Raw genomic sequence first — 18,263 nt, forward strand, 5'->3', positions numbered from 1 at the left:
AACTTACACACAAGGGTCTTTCCAGGAAATCCTTACCTGCTCTGTGAATGGGAAACTTACACACGAGGGTCTTTCCATTTGCAGCTGGTCCTCTAGAGCCACTGAGATTTAAAGAAAGGTGGTTAGCTGCTCATTATTTCCTTTGAGGAAAAAAAAATTAGCAGTGTTCTGTAAGGATTCTCACGTGTCTATAACAGCAGTCTCCGTATTACAAAGGCAGGGATAACACTCCTCTCAGAGGAACTGGAGAGATGGCTCAATGGTTGGGAGCTCTGGCTGCTCTTCCAGAGGACCCAGGTTCAAGTCCCAGCAGCCACATGGCAGCTCACACTTGTATGTAACTAACTCCAGTTCCAGGGGCTCTGACCCTCACACAGACATATACGCAGGCAAAAAACAAAAACAAACAGAAAGCTCCACCAATGCACATAAAACTAAAAAGCAAACAAAAACTGCACGTCAGTATTCAACACTTTGTTGTATTTGGGCACTTGAGTCAGTAGTATGTTCCCAGAAGCAAAACACTTCCCCATCATTTTCTTGATATCAAAGTCTCTAAGTTCCCTCTGTGCTTGTCCTGTTGTCTGGGCAAATCTAGCCTTCAGCTGGAATTTCCAGGGCAAAGGTTCCTAGGAACTTGGTGATACCTAAAGGTTTTGTTCCCTCTTACTGGATCAGAAGATAAAGCTGACTGTCTCCTCCCTTAGCTAAGCTGCCCTCACTTAGGGACCTGGCCCAAGCCTCGTTTCAGAGTCCCTTTACAAAGCTGTGCCTCTATAAACCACAGCCTTACCAATGGGGGTAATCAGGCTTGTGTATATAGTGTGTGGAGATTGAAGATAAAAAGCATTTGAGGTGTCCAGTACTGAGCGCAAACATGGCCTGGGCCAGTGTGCACTACCCAGAGGTTAGATACACAGTGTGTAAGACTTCACTCAAAGATAAAAAAAGCACTTGTTTTTATCAGAGCACAAGGGTTCATTTCATTTTCTCATTTACACACACACACACACACACACACACACACACACACACACACACACACTAGGTCAGGTTGAGGATTGAACTCAGGTCTTGTGCATGTTAGGTAAACAACACCACTGTGTTAGACCCCCCCCCCCCACCCTGGCCCCACATTTACAGTATTAATGCTTTTTACCTCTCAGTAAAACAAAATCCCCAGGATCATAACCCCCTGAGAAACGGCTCTTTGCTCAGAAGGCACTTGTGGCCAATAAGGGGCAGACAAAGCCCTTGTCACTTGTGGCCAATAAGGGGCAGACAAAGCCCTTGTCATTTCCCTTCAGAGGGCCCCTCACTCTGACTTTAATTTATTGTTCCCATTTCTGGTCCATGGGACTCAGGTTTTAATAACTTCCTGAGCCAAAATGTAGTTGGAATCCCAGAGCTGGCAGATCTGTTTGGGGAGAGAGAGCGGTGTGGGAGTTCCAGTCTCGGCAACCTCACTTTTACAGTTCACAGAAGAGGGCAGGTTTCTACCCCAGAGGCCCAGGCATGCTGCCGAGCATTCGGCTGGCCCTGAGGCCCCAGGCCTGCTGTGGAGCAGTCGGCTGGCCCAGGCCGACCTGAATCCATCCCCAGCGCTTCTCTCACAACTCCTCCTCTAGAAAACCCGAAACTTTAAAAAACCCTGCCTGGCTTCCTGTCCCCCCTTTAGCCAACCACTGGTAGCTGCATTTCCAAGTTAGTTCAGGGCTAGCATTCATGCATCTGGAGGAATCACCCTGGGGTAGGGGGCTCCTTGGAGGTTGTCTGGCTGATCGTGCCGTGTTTAATAAGGTCGTAAATTTCAGTGTTGTGGCATGCAACCTGGGGATGTGGAACCTGTGTCACACCTTTAGAAATCAGGCCTCGCTTGGAGCTTGGGGCCAGTAGACCATGCTGTTGTTCTCCCAGCCCAAACCATCCATCAGCATTTGTGGCCAGTGCTGTAAGTCATCAGAGCCAGGCAGACAGCTATCTGTCAGTGATGAACCAGGGACACGCTGAAGGAGCTTAATGAAATTTTATTTTGAAAATATGGCAAGAGTCTAAGGCACTTCAAACATTTAAATACATACACAGGACCAAAGTGAATGTGACGTGATAGAAATACACAGAGAACTACACTATGTTTCCCTAGAGGCAAATTTGGAGCCCACTCCTCTACCTAATTCAATCCTTATCACCAGATACAGACACAGTTGGGCAGCTGTTAAAAAATGTAACATTACATGTTTCTTTATGACTCTATTGTGGAATATAAAAGTTGAAAATGCTGTGTCAATTTTTTATATAAAAAGTCATATAATACATCCACCTAGATAAACCAGCTGGAAATATTTCTTGTTGTAAGTTTATATGGTTTGAGAGCCCATCTTTTATTTTTAAGCCATACGTTATCAGCCTGGGGGCCAAGCGGCTAATGATCAAGGTCATCTCAAGTTTCTTATTTCAAAAGACAAGAGAGAAATGAACAAAAGCATCCTGGAATGGAATACTGGAAAGGTTTCCCAAAGGTTCCACTTTAGTAAGTGTAAGTATTTGTGGAAAATTTTAAAACAACAATGTCATGGAGAACCTGTCACTTGCTTACATTGTAGAAGTGGTCCGGTCAAGCCAGACTACCATTTCCTACCACTGCAACTAAACAGAGTCAATTCAGCAGCCACAGAGCTGGGTCCAAGTCCTCCAAGAGCAGAAGGCTAGAGAGACTGCCTGAACTTAGCTTGGCCATTTCCCACCAGCTCTGTTTTCCCTGCAAAAGTGTCAGCCTTCAGCTTACTCCTTTACATTTCTTCTGTTTGCTGTTCAGCCCAGCGTGGTCCATATACATTCAGTATCTGTCGCCCCAACAGGAATAATTAGCAGCTTCGTGGTGGCACGCACATGGAGGGCTATGTTTACATCGTCAGTCAAAGGAACCTCGGTGAGTAGGACCAGGCGATGTCTTTCTTCCGAGCCTAGGGGTGCCCTAGAGCCCAGGAAAGGAAGAAAGTGGAGGTTAGTTAATAAGTGACTTCAGGACACTGCCTCATCACAGCGGACACCCACCTGCGTGCCAGAGCCAGGAGAGCTCTAGCTGAGAATGAGGGACAGATGTCCATCCTCAGCAGGCGTGGCTCTAAAGCCAGCCAGGCTTAGCAGGACTTGTCCGGCTGTCTGAGCCGGTCAGCCTCCCACGCGGAGTAAACTTGGAGATGATGCACAGCCCACTGACGGCTTTAGGAACAGTGTCAGGAACACAGTGGCATGTAGCCACGGGCTCAGCCTGTGCTGTATGGATCACCAAGCATGGAACTGGCCCCTCATGAGAGCTGCTGTCTCCCAAGGATGTCTGAGGCCCAGCCTTCCCTGGCATGGGGGTAGAAATGATGAAGCTCTGGGCTAAAATTCCCATTTTCAGAAGACCCTGTGGCCTGTCAATTCCCCTAGGAAAGGTGGCCTGCCAGCCTGTGGATTCCATCCTTTCTGTAAATGCCAAATGCGCGATACTGACCGGAGACGGGGCTTTTGCAAAGTTGCCGTGGGCGTATAGAAGAAGAGCAATGTCCTTGTGCCCAGCTTCCAGGGCTATGGACAGAGCGGTGCTGCCATCCTAAAGAGGAAATGGACACAACAGATCAGGCTGAGTCTCTCAAATGTCAAGCAGTCAGAAGGTAAGAAAACTGATAAAGTCCTCCAAATTTAGCCATCTGTTCAGTCCTTCAGGCAGTGTTTCTGAATCTTTTGTGTTGGGTCTTGAGGATGCGGGGATAAGAGAGGCTAGCCTCTGTTCATAAGACGCCAAACACAAGGAGAATCATTCATTTACTTTGGCTTTGCCTATCAGTGTTGGCAAGAGAGATGTGTTCACACAGGTCCATATGCTACATTAAAAACTGAAGGCTGTCCACAAAGAACCCCCTATCCAATTGCCCCACCCTCCAGAAGGGGTGGTAGAAATAAGAGGGGTAGAAACCTTAGTGGCTTTCCTTACAGTCACAAATGATCAGGCAAGAACTAGGGTGTATGTGAACAAGTCTAGCCAGTTGCAAACACCTCAGCCTTCCTCTGGATGAGGAAGCTGTGATCTTGTAGCTGATAGCACCTCTACTGAAAGCTGGAGGTCACATTCACACATAAGCACTCCACCCTGCCAGCGTGCATGCATGTATCTTCTGGAAATACCAGGGGGAAACACTAAATATGAGATAGAAACATTGTTTTGTTAATCGTTTGGTCCTTATTAAATTGCAGGGCCTGAACTGGATATGAAGGAACTAAGACAAGGGGACAATGCAGCTTATTTCCTGTCTGGTTTTGAAGTAGGGACTCTCCTTTGGTCACAGCAACAGGAAACGATTCCCATGTTGAATATTAGCACCTCCCACACTGCGAATCCAGGGAGCAGCTTTTTTTCTGGAGGTCAGCCTACTTGTGTGTGGGTAAGGAAGTGGGCAATTAGCTGGGTAGCCAGGATATCTGGGCTCCATTCTGTTATAGATTCTTACTACAGACAGACAAGTTTTTAGAAAGAAAGCAATTGAACAAACTCCCAAACACATGCGGCTGAAACTGTAGTGGGGAAAAGGCAAGCTGTAAACTCTCGCTCCTGGAGCAAGCGAAGGGAATTGCATGTTCCCTGGAGACAGGAGGGGGCTGCCCTTCTCCCTAGTGAAGACTCCCCTGTTTTGCTTGTTGGAGTGAGCCCAGCAGGATCTGAAATTTACGGCAAAGGAGGATATTTTTCCTGTAACTAACTTTATGCTGTTTTGAAATGAAGGAAGCACTGGCTTGAACCTGTGTTCCACAGAGATAAACTTTCAAAACCAGGATTGGCCTGGTCTGACCTCCCTTGACCCTGGACAGCCGAGTGCTAGTACTATGCTTTCTGCCTGCAAGTGCATGGTCTCTTTGGCTTGTCCTCTTGCAAGGCTTATCTTGGAGTGGGACAGACTGGGAGCTGATTGAGAAAATGTACTCAGAACAGTAAGGGAGCTCGTGGACTTCTTGGCTTATGTGTCACAGAATATCCATGTTGATAGGCCATGGCAGCTCACCTGTGACACTGCATTTGCATGGTTAAGTGGTCCATCCAAGGGGAAAAACAAACAAACAAACTTCTACCGAGAGACTGCTCACACACTGCTTCCACCGAGTGTGATTTTTCTAGGGCCGATCTGTTCACTCCCATTATGGGACACTGGTTCTCACAGTCTTCCTTTTATGAACTCAAGGGTGAGGTCCATTTATTTATTTTTGCTCTTAGCTAATGTAGTGTCAGACTATAAATGGTAAAAGCTGTTCAGTTGGGCTATAAAAGGAAGAGGCCTGGACGCCACCAGGCTACAAGGAGCAGGACAGAGGGGCCCCCACCCACCCACCCCTGGCTGGAGGCCCAGTGCTACTCACATTGTCCTCCAGCTGGCTATTGCAGCCTGGCTGGGCCAGCAGTAACTTGACGATCTCCACATGCCCATGTTCGCTGGCACACATCAGGGCAGTGGAGCCTTCGTCGTCCTGGATATTGACATCAGCCCCACAGGCCAGTAGGCCCTTCACCATGTCTATTCGCCCATGACTGACGGCCAGCATGAGGGCTGTCTGTCCTGCCTGAGAAAGAAGTGAGGGTTAGGTTCGGAAGTGCAGACTGGGCAGGAAGGCTGGGGGAGGGGCGGGATAAATGACACACCAAGGCACTGGAGCCATGAGCTAAGGAAGAGCACGTAGGGTGGAGTCAGGTTTTCACCACAACTCTAAGGCTGTCTTAGTATAGCAAGGTAGATAGCTCCAAAGAGGTTTAAGGTCAAATTAGGAACACATTTAGGCTTAGAGCTCTGGGTCTGGTATAAAGCTGGGCAAGATAGTTGGAATCAGTAGGCAATGGGTGTATGGTGAGAACCCTACACAGGTAGGGTCCTTTGCAGACACGCATATTTGTAGTTCCCCTGCAAGCTGCCTGGGAGGCTAGACAAAGTAGGCCGACGTTGGCATCGTGGGACTGAACCCACGTGTCACTGCTGGTCAGTGCTGCAGCTGCCACCACCGCTACTCCGTCAACCTGGTCACATCACACGCTGGCCAGGGCACGGGTAGCTAGCATAGTAAGCAAGACACCAACCTGACTGGCCTTGGCATTCACGTCTCCACAGCCAAAGAGTTCTTCTACGACCTGCATGTCTTTCTCTGCCTCCACGGCTGCGAGGGCTGCCAGCATGATAGGCGTGTACCCCGCCTTGTTCTGGTGATCTACGTTACACACGTCTACAAGAAAGGAATCTCTTTAGGGAGAGCCATCTAGAGCAGCAGGTGTTCATGGGAAGTGTGGTGTTTACAAGAGCCCTGTGAAAAGTTCTCTGGGAATGGAAACAACTAAGAAGGAAACGCTTGTTTTTATGCCCTGTCTCAGAGGGCTGGCAGCAGCAGAAGTGGCAGCAAGTTACTGCAGTGTGCCCTGCTTGTGACTGGTGATTTTGGTGGGACAGCCTGGCGGTGTGCGAGGAGGTTCTAAGTGTACTTGCTCTGGAGCATAAGCCCTAGTGAGCATCTAGACTGGCACATGTTCAGAAACGCAACCTCATGGCTTCTAACGCTAGTGCTTGTTCTGTGAGATCAATATTAACGCAGTAAGTCCTCCAAGATAGGAACTGCCAAGGACTACCCGACCCCAATGAGCTATGGTTCTCTGTTCTCCATTCTCAAGAAGCGTTCCAGAGCTTTAACAGCACACCAGGATGAAGAGTAATGGAAAGTAGCTTTTATACCTATCAAGTATCAAATGCCCAGGATCCCACTCCATTACGTAATAACACAATGGGATGCACAGAAGGGCTTATGTGTAAGAAGCAAAGATTCCTGGTAGCAAAGTGGGTACCCAAGGTCCTCGCACCTAGAGTTATGAAATCTATTCAAAATAGCAAGCAATAAAAAGTAAATGAAGTGATTAACTGAAACAACCTAACAACAGAATCAATTCAGTTTGGCAAGATATCCATTCTGGGTTCTGAGGGCAGAAAAAAAGCCATTCATTTCAAGAGCAATGCTGTAATCTTGTTCTCAGCTTCCCTGGGTATTAGGCATGTTCCTAGTTTAACAGTATCCCCAGCTAAAGCTTACTGTCTGGAGGGAAGGAAGCCTGTACCCCCTTCCCATCGTCAGGTGGAAGCAGTTATCCCTTAACGTGGGCACTGAAATGGAGACTAGGCAGCCCTGGAGTAGCTCACTGAGAGTGCTTGTCCAGCATGCAGAAGGCTGTGGGCCATAGCTCCAACAACCCCACACCAAGAAAGGGAAGTCGGAAACTGAGAACATGAACAAATGACAAGCATGCTTGGATTATTCTTCTCTGTATTAACAACTCTGAGATGGAGTAATGCTCATCAGGCCATCAAGAGACAATAAAGGAAATCGTACAATTTCATCACATAAATCAGGGGTTGACATTATGTCCTCACTGGACTGAGTTAGTGTGAATTCTGTGTTAGTGGCGTACCAAAAATACTATTTAATGATGGAAGTGATTTGGGGGCTGCCCCACTTGGGCACACTTACTGAAGGGTTACGTTCTCAAGGGGCTCCTCCTGTACTGCCCTCTCACGCCATGTATAAGATGACCCAGAGCTGCATTCTGGGATGGCGCGTCACTAGCGTCAGTTAACATGGTCCGGTGGTAACAGGAAACACTGTCTCTGATTTTTGTGATTCTTTGGGAGCCATGTAGTTGGGCAGGATCAATGATGACTCTATCGTGGCTTTTCTACTCACCACCCTGAGCAACCACTCACTTCTATAGGGCCACATGGAGGCTGGCGTACAAGGACAAATGGGGTGGTCGCAGACACCAAAGCTGTGACTCTGGGCCTGTGAGCAGTACTCTGCCGCCAAGCCTGCATGATTCATCGAGGAGCAAGTGTAGTCATGTTTATTAGCAGGGGTACACCTCATCTGAAGACAGCTGACCTGCAGCGAGAATATCTTTAAAACCTCCTTTCAAAATAGATCGGGATTCCGTTTCTTCATTGCCTCCCATCATGACTCAAGAACAATATTCTTGCCATGTCATGTGGAAACACAATGAAGAGACTTTAGGACGGCCAAAGAACTCAGGCATAGATCAACTGGCTTTGTAAGCACAAGTCACAGCCTGCCTGTCCCTAGGGGAGCAACAGGGCAGCCTCCATACCTGCATCCAGAAGCAGCTTGACGATCTGGAAGTTGGAGTGGGACACGCTGTAGTGGAGGGCGGTGTTCCCATTGCCGTCGGCCATGTTGATGATGTAGCGGAGCACGTCCGGGGAGACAGCCTCAAAGGCAGTGATATAGTCACCCACCATGGCTGGCACAGCCGACTTCTGACTGGACACTCGGAACCACTCATGCTGGAGGGTGTTCAGACAGAACCTCTGCCAAAACACCAAGTTGCTGTTCTATTTATAGCTCTCTCTGAAAGTCCAAACAACCAGGCCTTTTATAGTCAAAGTGTATGTTCTCAGCATCTGCTCTCAAGTCTAGAGAGACCCAGTGCCTCAAGAACAGCTTCAAGCAGCAAACTTGAACTTCTCCTGGTTTGTCCACACTGTGATAACTAAGAAAGAGGTCACAACAGTGTGCAAATGAGTTTAGAGCCAGATCCCCAAGGTTCAATTCTGGAGTCTACTACTTATGAACAAATAACCCTGGGTATCTGCCTTACTCTGTATCTTCTCTTTAAAACAAAACCCCCTCATTTTTATAGTATCTAGTAGGTCTGGCTCAACTTTTGAGCTGTTTGTGTTTACTGAAACTAACTGGTCTTGCAAGTGAATTTTTCATTGGAATCAGGAAGAACTTAGCCCTCTCACAACTAAACTGCCTCCTGACCCAGACTGACTAGCTCCAACTTTCCCACTGCACTAGGCTGGGAGGTGACACTAGCCTAGGCTACATAGCAAGTTCCAGGCCAACCTGAGCTAAGTGTGAGCAACTATCTCAAAGAGAAAACTGGAATAATCTAATTCTAGCACTACCAGTCTGACAAGGTGGCTGGTATTCTACAAATACTTAAACATCTTCTTATACGTTTATTTTGTGTGCACATGCGCATGGGCACGCTAGCCTGTGCACACACATGCACACGCAACACACACATCACAAGCATGTCTGGAGGTCAGAGAATAACCTCAAGATTTTGGTTGTCTTCAAGCACAAGGTGGGGCCTGGGGCTCAGATTTCGGCCATCAGGTTGACAGCAAGCACCTTTACCCACTAAGTCATCTTGCAGGCCCTATGGACACATCTCTCAGGGCCACAGATATTGGGGGCTAGGTTTGGCTAGTGTGGCCTCATGGACACAAGTTCCTGGTGTACTTGTATCCAAGCATGCGACAGCCACTGTCAACTTCTAACATAACGTGCCAGGCCCACAGCATTCCAATTATGTTTCAAGGATTTTTGCTTTCATAGCTCCAAAACCCCGAGAGCCTTGTAAGTCACCTGAGCAGCAGATTAGGGCTCGGATGACTCAGCCTTAAATGAGCCAAACCTGCTGACACACAAAGATTCAGATCTATGTTATTATCAAATTAATGCAAGAAGCCACATTTTCACAATGCCCTGAAGATGGAGTTGCCAGTCAGAGGCCTGGCCAGGTCAAGGAGCTGCAGATCTGGCTGTCAGCACAGGAGTGAGTCACCTGTCAGTATGCCAGGTGAGCCGCTGACATAACACTACCTTCGTGTCCTGTGTTGTGCTACTCCTGACCCTTAAGATAATCACGGCCACTATGCTACCTGCCTCTGCATCTCTCCAACTGTGACATGACAGTGCAGCTATTTTTCTGTTTAAAAATAGTGGCCATCTGCATTCCACACCAGAACCTAATGTGTACTTTCCTAACTGAAAGGAAGGCTGACCTCATCCCAGATACATTTCTTCTAAAAACTCCTTGCTTTTGAAAACATTCTGGGATGCTGCTCTTTGGATCAGAAGGTTCTGTGGGCAGAAGCAGAACATGGAGAAAGAAGAAGACTGCCTGCAATTAGCCCTCTCTTTCTTTCTGCCAAGTATGTGCTTCCCAGATGCCTCCGCCCCGAGCAAAGTACAGGGTGGGTAAAGGATAGAGGAAGCTGGGCCTCAGGGACACAGTGTGCTCCCTGAGCTGGGCAGTACGATGTTCCCTCTGCCAGACATGCTGGAAATGAATGGCTCAGGAAGAAACGCGCACAGAACAGCTCAGGCTGCCACATTCCTGACCATGGGGCACCTGGGTGACGCTGCGTAGCCTGGGGATTGTTCCTATCATCAGACTCACCATATCTTTGCTGGTCAAAGCTTTGGGATCATTTATGTTATTTTTCAGTAAGTTGCAGGCAGACAACATCTTTTCGCTTAATTCATACCTAAAGGGGAGAGAAAAGAAATACAGAAAACTCAGGACTTGCCATAAGATAAAAGTGATTTTTATCTGAAAGCCCACAACCATTTAATAGGCCAGCCTAGGCGGGTCATGATGACTGGAGCTGTGTCCAGGCATGGGTTACTGACATCACTACAACAAAGCCAGTGTCTCTGCGATGAAGGTAACTGCATAAGGGTAACTTCTACTACATCAGTTTGTCCATTTTGGACATTACAAAATAACATATGGAAAAGTTTATTCCTTTTATTTTAAGTTCTTAAAAATAGTCTCGGGCAGGTGTGATGACACATGCCTTTGATCTCAGTACTTGGGAGGCAAAGGCAAGCGATCTCTGTGAGTTTGAGGCTAGCCATGATCTATCTACATGGTGAGTTCCAGTCCAGCCAGGACTACACAGTGAGACTCTATTAAAAAATATATATGTATGTAGCTTATTACCTATATATATACATATATATTACTCTTAAGGAATTAAAGAGGTCTAAATTACTATATTTCTATTATGTTTTACCCAATCTAGTGAACTCAAGTGTTTGTTCAACACATATGCAAAGCCCCAAATTCAATGACATGGTAATATATCAATAAAGTCATTTGAACCTCAGAAGACATTCCAAACCCTCTGGAAACACTTACCTTGTGTTGTCAGCAAGCTTCCATTTGACAAATGGAACAGAGCAAACACTTGCTGAAATGTTCCAAGTATACTTTATAGAACAAAAAACCACACTGACGTTTCCATCTTTTCTCATTTTATAAGCAAATTCCATACTTACTAACAGTGTCTCAAACCCACTCCTTCTCAGGTGATATTTTAGCCAACCAGAGTGTATGAGACTTTACTTCAGCTGATATTTATGACAGTCCCACATCTACTGCTGTGTTCCTAATCACTCAGTAAGCAACAAAACAGGGCCATGGGACTGATGTCCACCACCTTTCCAGTTAGCAGGAGTTTTAGTTGAGGCTAAACTCTTGTTCTGCACATATACAATGGTTGTGTGATAACGATTCCCACATTTGAATTAAGATAAAATTTGAAATCTTATATAGTGTGCTGGTCATCAGAAATGCCTAAGATGTCTTTGTACACAAGGTGACGTGTTCAAACAATAGACGCTATAGTGGACCACGGTTCCATATGCCAAGTTAGGCAGCAAAGAGTTAAAGCTTCAGCAAACAAAGGAGACTATCAACTGAGCCCTTCTCATTGCTAAGCTAGGAGATCTGAGAGAGACCATACTCTGCACTTGTATTTACTAGTACCTTGACCAGATGTGCATGCCTCCGAGACACAGACAAGACTAAACCCACAGATACAGTCGTAAACTGTCTGAAACAGTTAATTCAATGACCCAAGCACACCAAGCATGGGAGGAACCGGGGAGGGGAGGGGAATGTACCACACCTCTCTCTGATTTCCACCTTCTCAGGTTCACATTCTGGAACCTGCATTTCATCTTCCACCCTGGCAGACTTGAAACCTTCAATATTAATTGCATGGTGCCCTTCCGCCATTCCCCGAGTGTCGTCCTCCTCCTCTTCCTCCTCTTCTTCCTCGGGAGGACACTCAATGGTGTCACACTCGTCATCTGACTCGGAAGAAGAGCTTCCATCTGAGCTGGAATCATCACTTGAAGTTGTCTCATACCTAGGTGGCAATTGGGATTTCAGGAGATGCAGGGTGTCCCCATAAAGACCCAGTGACAGACATTCCTGCAAAGGGAAAGTTGTTGCCTGACTGCAGACACCTACAGTGGTTTAGAGCCTACACTTGGAAATTCAAAGTAAGAGGTGGGTGGTGGTGGTGCCTTTGATCCTAGCACTCAGGGGGCAGAGACAGCAGATCTCTATGAGTCTGAGGTCAGCCTGGTCTACAGCATGAGTTCCAGGATAGTCTCCAAAGCCACACAGAGAAACCCTGTCTCTCGGAGAGGGAGGTGGGAATTCAAAGTAAGATCTAGTAGATTTACAGTGAGTTCTGACATCAAAGAGGTATCTCCCTGTTGATGACTGATATCATATACCACTTGGCTTAATAGTAATAATAATAACAAAATAGGCATGACACCATTAGCTCAGAATAAATTGAGAAGGTGACTTTATAGAAAAGCAGATCTGCAGTTGCTGTTTCTCCCTCCATCCTTCCTATTTTTGACCCCTTTGTTCTCCCATTGTCAAGGTGAACAGACGATAAAAGTAACCAATAGTTCCTCTCTTGCATGTCCTTTGAAATCTTCTGGGCCACATCATTCAATAAAGCCGAAGATTTGTAAAACATGCACCATCATGTTAAGCCTCTCTTGGTAGCCACTTCCCTATAAATACCCAACGCTGCACTGTTGCTTGCTTATTGAGTAATCGACTAATTGCTTTGATTCAGCTGCAGGAGGACAAACAGGCTCAACCACCTGGGCCAATAACTGCTAGGGATTCTATGCAGAAAGCAAGGAACTGGAGCGAGGGCCGGGCTACTACTCTTCAGCTGAAATGCCCTATAGTTTTGCTCATGAACACAGGGAGCTAAGGCAAAAGCAATCCATTCTGGAGAAGTGGATGACTGTCACTGGGCCCTGGACCAACGCTGCTAGCCTCTTCCTGTTGCCTCCAGTATTCTAACATGTACAAGCATCCAAAGGAGAGCAGCAATCCTCCCGTTTTCTTATTACAGATGCTTCCCCCCTCAGGTCAGAGGTGAGGAGATATCACTTTCCCAGCTTCAGTGGGTACCCTTGAAGGAGGAGCAAGAGGAGAGAAGATAAGCCCGGGTGCACCTTTCTGAGGAGGGACTCTTCTATCATCGAGACTAGGCGCCTTGACAGTGACTTAAGTAGGCAGGAGGCAAAGGAGACAGGTGTCTCTGCACTCAAACACCACCAAGTTGCCTTACCCGCCATTAATTCCAATGAACTGAAGGTTCTTTTTGGTGCCGTTGGAGTCTTTATTCCCATCACTTTTCTTCATGATGGACTTCAGTGTGTTTTCATTATTTGGATATACTGTAAAAAAAAAAAAAGGGAATCAAAGTGATGGAAATCACACAAGTTAAATTGAGTGGGCATTCTTTCCTCATGTTTGTGAATACAGACAGACCTTAGTGTGCTTCTGTGAGAAACGTTCATGAAACCCATTGGGAAAGTGTGTGCAAACAGAGAAAGTAATCTATCATTCTATCAATAATGTTCTTTTAAATGGGGGAAAATCTGTCAGTGTGCCCAGACATTACAAACTGGGTGACAAGGGGCATCTGTACCAGGCTATAATGTTTATAAAGTGACGTTGTATCTCATTTCACCCTTAAGACACACTTAGGACAAGGTAGGGATATTGGTATACTTTTTCTTTGGCTAATAACCTCGTTGGCCGGGAGTGGATATGCATGCCAGCATGTAAAAGAATGGAGGGTTGTTTGTATAGCACACAATTTGTAGCTAAGACTACATAACATGCTTTGTGGTAAAGATACTCTTAGACCTCCTAGCTGCCAAAAAAATTATATAACCTGTTTTCCAGGTCAATACATAAACCATCAGCTGGGATGCTGGCAGTGCTGCCTACAATTCCAACACCACGCTGTGAGGAGACTCACCATAGAGGCCGGTGGCTATCTGGTCATCTGTCAGGTTCACTGGGGACAGAGTATTTCCCTGAGTGAGGAACTGGTCACGGCCTCTGACCAGCTTCCCTTCTACCATTCCCGTCTCTCGCTCAGGCTGGGGCACTGGCACATTTAACAGTCCTTCGGACCGAAGGCCTCCACACTTACACGTACATTCCAAGTGATTTCCTGTCCAGAAAGAACAGAGTGTGGGCATGTGGTACTAGGACCGCACAACATACTCAAAAGTCATTTTGTTAAGAACAATTCTCATGGAGCTGGAGAGATGGCTTGATTAAGAGCACTGGCTGCTCTTCCAAAGGACCCGGGTTCAATACCCAAACCCCACATGGCAGTTCACAACTGTGTGTAACTTCAGTTCCAGGGGGTCTAACAACCTCACACAGGCAAACACTAATGCAAACACACTTTTTAAAGTAAATTATTTTTGAAATTAATAAAAAAAATTTAAAAATAATCAAAAAAGTAAATTATTTAAAAAAAATTTTAAGACAAAACAAAACCCACGTCTCACAACTCAGCCTCTCCTCAGCGACTTCTTGCGCCTCCCCTTTGAGTCCATCACATTGCTTATTTGCGTCACCTAGACTCCTCACCCCTCCAGACTCACCCCTCCAGACTCACCCCTCCAGACTCACCCCTCCAGACTCACCCCTCCAGACTCACCCCTCCAGACTCACCCCTCCAGACTCACCCCTCCAGACTCACCCCTCCAGACTCACCCCTCCAGACTCACCCCTCCAGACTCACCCCTCCAGACTCACCCCTCCAGACTCACCCCTCCAGACTCACCCCTCCAGACTCACCCCTCCAGACTCACCCCTCCAGACTCACCCCTCCAGACTCACCCCTCCAGACTCACCCCTCCAGACTCACCCCTCCAGACTCACCCCTCCAGACTCACCCCTCCAGACTCACCCCTCCAAGGCCTTCAGCGGCTGTTAAGCTCTGCCCTTGTCACCGCAATGCTGACCTACCAAGGCTTGCCATCTCTCTGCCACTGTCACTGCCTCTCTCTGGTACACTGGTGCAGGAACCATGTTCCCATCCGTCTGCAACACCATTAAGACTCCAACTGAGGAAAAAAGCCAACACAACCTACAGGGCAGCTCCTCCACCAGGGAAGCTTGGGAAATGGAGTCCTCACAGCCTGGAGGACACACAGAGCCATCATGGCCTGGCACCATCTTGTTTTCCATTGTCGTCCCCTTATTCCTTTGGTCTTTGTGGAGAAAGGGACCCAAGTCCAGGGGAGCCAAAGTTGGGGTCCCTCATTTCCTGCCAGCTCTTCCATCTCCCTAGCTCCACACGCCACATCTTTCTTCCCCTCCCTCAAGTGAAACCAACTTTTCCTATCTCAGTGAAATCATCTGCCACACTTTGGGGGTCTATGCCACAGGGATAGGGTAAGTCTTAGAAATATTTCCCTGTCAACTTTCCTCTCATCATGTTTACTAGATTACCTCTCCACATGAGAAGCATTTCATATCTGTTCACCGGACAGATATGTACCACATAATTCTCAATAAGACTGGCACTAAAATGATGTTGATAATATAAGATTAAATTAAAAAGCAAATAAATGGGAATCTGTGGATATATATGTTAGTTTGAGACACATTATATGACCCTGGCAGGCCTAGAACTTCCCACATAGACCAAGCTGGCCTCAAACTCTCAGAAATCTTGCCTGCTGCCTCTGCATACCACTATGCCCAGTTAACTATAACAATATACCTTTATAGACGCTTAATCAGTAAAACTCCACTAAAATGAATCAGCTATGGTGATTAAAAATTTTCATATATTTACTACTACTTCGCTTTGTATAATCCATACTAAGTATGGATCAGCTGTTTTCTAGTAATTTGATTTCCAAAAGTATTATTCTAAGGATTCACAGAAACATACAGAAGGGTTCTCATAATGTTCATATTTAAAATATGGGAGAAGCTGACACCACAGTCTCTGTAAGGCTCATATTTAAAATGGATAGGCGAAGCTGACATCACAGTCTCTGTAAGAAGCTGGTGGGTGAGCTATAGGGCACTCTGACAGAGAATTCTATGCAGCCGTTACGGGTTCCATGTGGTGGTGTGACACAGCGTGAAGTCTTCTCTCAGTAAGCTGTTCACCAGCCTGGCATTCTGCCACCTTTCATGGTTAGTCCTATTCACGCTCTTTCCAAGACGTGATCTAAATCCTATTCTTTTAATTCTGCTTTTCTAGGACACCATTCCAGAAAGCCTTCACGGTGCAAACAAAACACTCCCCACCCTGCATTCTCAGCTCCCCTGCATTCCCTCCCTGGGAGGGCAGGCTCTGTGAAGTCCCTGAGGCATCTGTATCTGTGTGTCTTCTGCAGGGTTTGGAACAGTACTGGACAACAGATGTCCTCTGCTAAGCATCTGTGCAACTCTCCTGGAAGTCAGAGATGCTGTCAAGGCCAACAGGTAAGGCAAGGTCACCAGGCACCAAACTAGCCTGAATTAGTCACATCAGGGAGAATTGCTACCTACATTGCTGGAAAAATCTGTTCTGGGTGGCGTTTAAACTGGCTGGACTTGAACAGCCTGAGCGTGATTCCCTGAGCTTGGCAAGGCCCCTCCTATAGGCATGGGCATCATATGGAGTGGCACCTGGCCCAGCATAAAGCTCCGACAGAGGACTGTGCCACATGCAAGAAGAGTGGGGATGGACAGGCAAAACCAGAGTGGCCAGCAAACTCCAGTGAGATGACTTTAACCCTGGTCATGACTGGGAGTCATGCATATGAGGGAATGGGATTTTTAAAAAGACAAAAAAGGGCTACTATGTGCTGGTGGGCTCAGGAATCACCATCATCATTGTTCTGAGGCTCTGGCTGGCCTAGAATGTGCTATGTAGACCCAGCTGGCCTCAGAGAGCAGCCTGCCTCCGCCTCTTCAGTCAGTGCCTACTTTAAAGGCATGTGCTGCCATGCCCAGTTTCTGTTTTGTTTTTAACCTTTCCCCACAATTGTCCCCTGCAGCCAGGATCAAGAACTGTTAAATTAAGATTAAACAAAACTACAACTTGACTGCTGAAAAATAAGAGTACATGCCCCTCAGTCTTAACTTATCAGCTTGGATGTGTATGGGGTCTTAGAAATAACTGGTGGTTTAATTAACAGGCCTGGACCACCAATGGTAGAAGTCCATAGCAAACATTACATGTTCCTCAAACAATAGCAAAATGCACGAGTAGTGATTATAAAACACCTTCCAGAATGCTGGCCCTATAGTCCAGATGTTCCAGATACCCACTGGGCGGCAATGGCTCCCACATGTATAATCAGGGAAATGACAGAAAGAGGAGTGGGCCGCTGTGAGATGGCTTTTGTCGCTAAGTCATTAAAAGCGGTCACAGATAAAAATAAAGCATGAGCTTCATTTTAGGACTTGGCCAGGTTAGTGATGACAAAAAGACGGTGAGTAACAGAAATCTTAGTGTTCTGCAAAGTGAAAAGCATCCATTCAATGTATTAATTATAGTTCTAAAGTACATGCAGGAATTAATATGTGGACAATCTCTATAGTGAAGGCAAACTATATTGAAGAAAAATAATGTAAACTTTATAGTATTCCCACCATTAGGAACATTAGAAACAAAGTACTAAATAAAACATTCTGTGAAAACTAGGAGAATTTTACAGGGTTCCTTCCTTCTAATTCTGCTGTGACATTTTTCCCTGGCTTTTGAAAATTTACTATGATGAAGTTTGAAAGTTTCATCCACAGATATCTACACTACTCTGGCAAGCAAATCCAAATTTTATTTATTTTCCCAGATGCTTTTAGAAAACATAACTCTGAACAGTATGGCAGGCTAACTAGCCGAGCAGCAGTGCCTAAGGTTTAGCATTCCGAGTGAGTTTTAAAGACCGCTTAGCTTCCCTGTCAAGAATGAGAAGAATCATAATTTCTGACTCACGATGGAGGCCACCCATGACTTTAGGTGTTTCCCCCAAAGTGTAGCTGAATCTCCTGGGGAGTGGATGGGCACAAGCAGGGACGCGCCCTTGGGGTGCACACACTGGCTTGCATTGACTCGAGGGAGAAGCAGAGATTCTATTTTTGACAAAGGTCCCTTTGTGGGGGGGGGGGGAGAAAAAGTGCATGGCTTGGATGGAGGAGCAGGACCTTTTCTCTTGGAATTCTGCCCCGAGTGGACAAGCATGGAGTCAGCGACATAAACAGTGACTTCCAGCCAGAAGCCCTGGAACCACAGCAACAGGTCAGAGCTGCA

The 18,263-nt window shown here is 46.5% G+C and overlaps 1 protein-coding gene across 4 annotated transcripts in view; it reads right to left on the bottom strand.

Moving 5' to 3' along the window:
- Positions 1-2,011: 2,011 nt before the first annotated feature.
- Positions 2,012-18,263, bottom strand: part of Kank1 (KN motif and ankyrin repeat domains 1) — a 201,437-nt gene continuing 185,185 nt past the window's right edge. For 3 of the 4 annotated variants that reach the window (XM_040746150.1, XM_040746155.1, XM_040746158.1), the window contains exons 5-13: positions 13,968-14,165; positions 13,269-13,377; positions 11,787-12,029; positions 10,271-10,358; positions 8,165-8,384; positions 6,104-6,246; positions 5,395-5,595; positions 3,500-3,598; positions 2,012-2,974 (exon numbers count right to left, since the gene is read on the bottom strand). In XM_040746150.1, coding sequence (XP_040602084.1) covers positions 2,912-2,974; positions 3,500-3,598; positions 5,395-5,595; positions 6,104-6,246; positions 8,165-8,384; positions 10,271-10,358; positions 11,787-12,029; positions 13,269-13,377; positions 13,968-14,165 — 1,364 coding nt within the window. In that variant the 3' untranslated portion in view covers positions 2,012-2,911. The remainder of the gene's footprint in view (positions 2,975-3,499; positions 3,599-5,394; positions 5,596-6,103; positions 6,247-8,164; positions 8,385-10,270; positions 10,359-11,786; positions 12,030-13,268; positions 13,378-13,967; positions 14,166-18,263) is intronic. The other variant, XM_040746161.1, reaches the window with a different exon arrangement.

The sequence above is a fragment of the Mesocricetus auratus genome, unplaced genomic scaffold (genome assembly GCF_017639785.1).
Source record: "Mesocricetus auratus isolate SY011 unplaced genomic scaffold, BCM_Maur_2.0 Super-Scaffold_4256, whole genome shotgun sequence".
In the NCBI taxonomy this organism is placed as follows: Eukaryota; Metazoa; Chordata; class Mammalia; order Rodentia; family Cricetidae; genus Mesocricetus; species Mesocricetus auratus.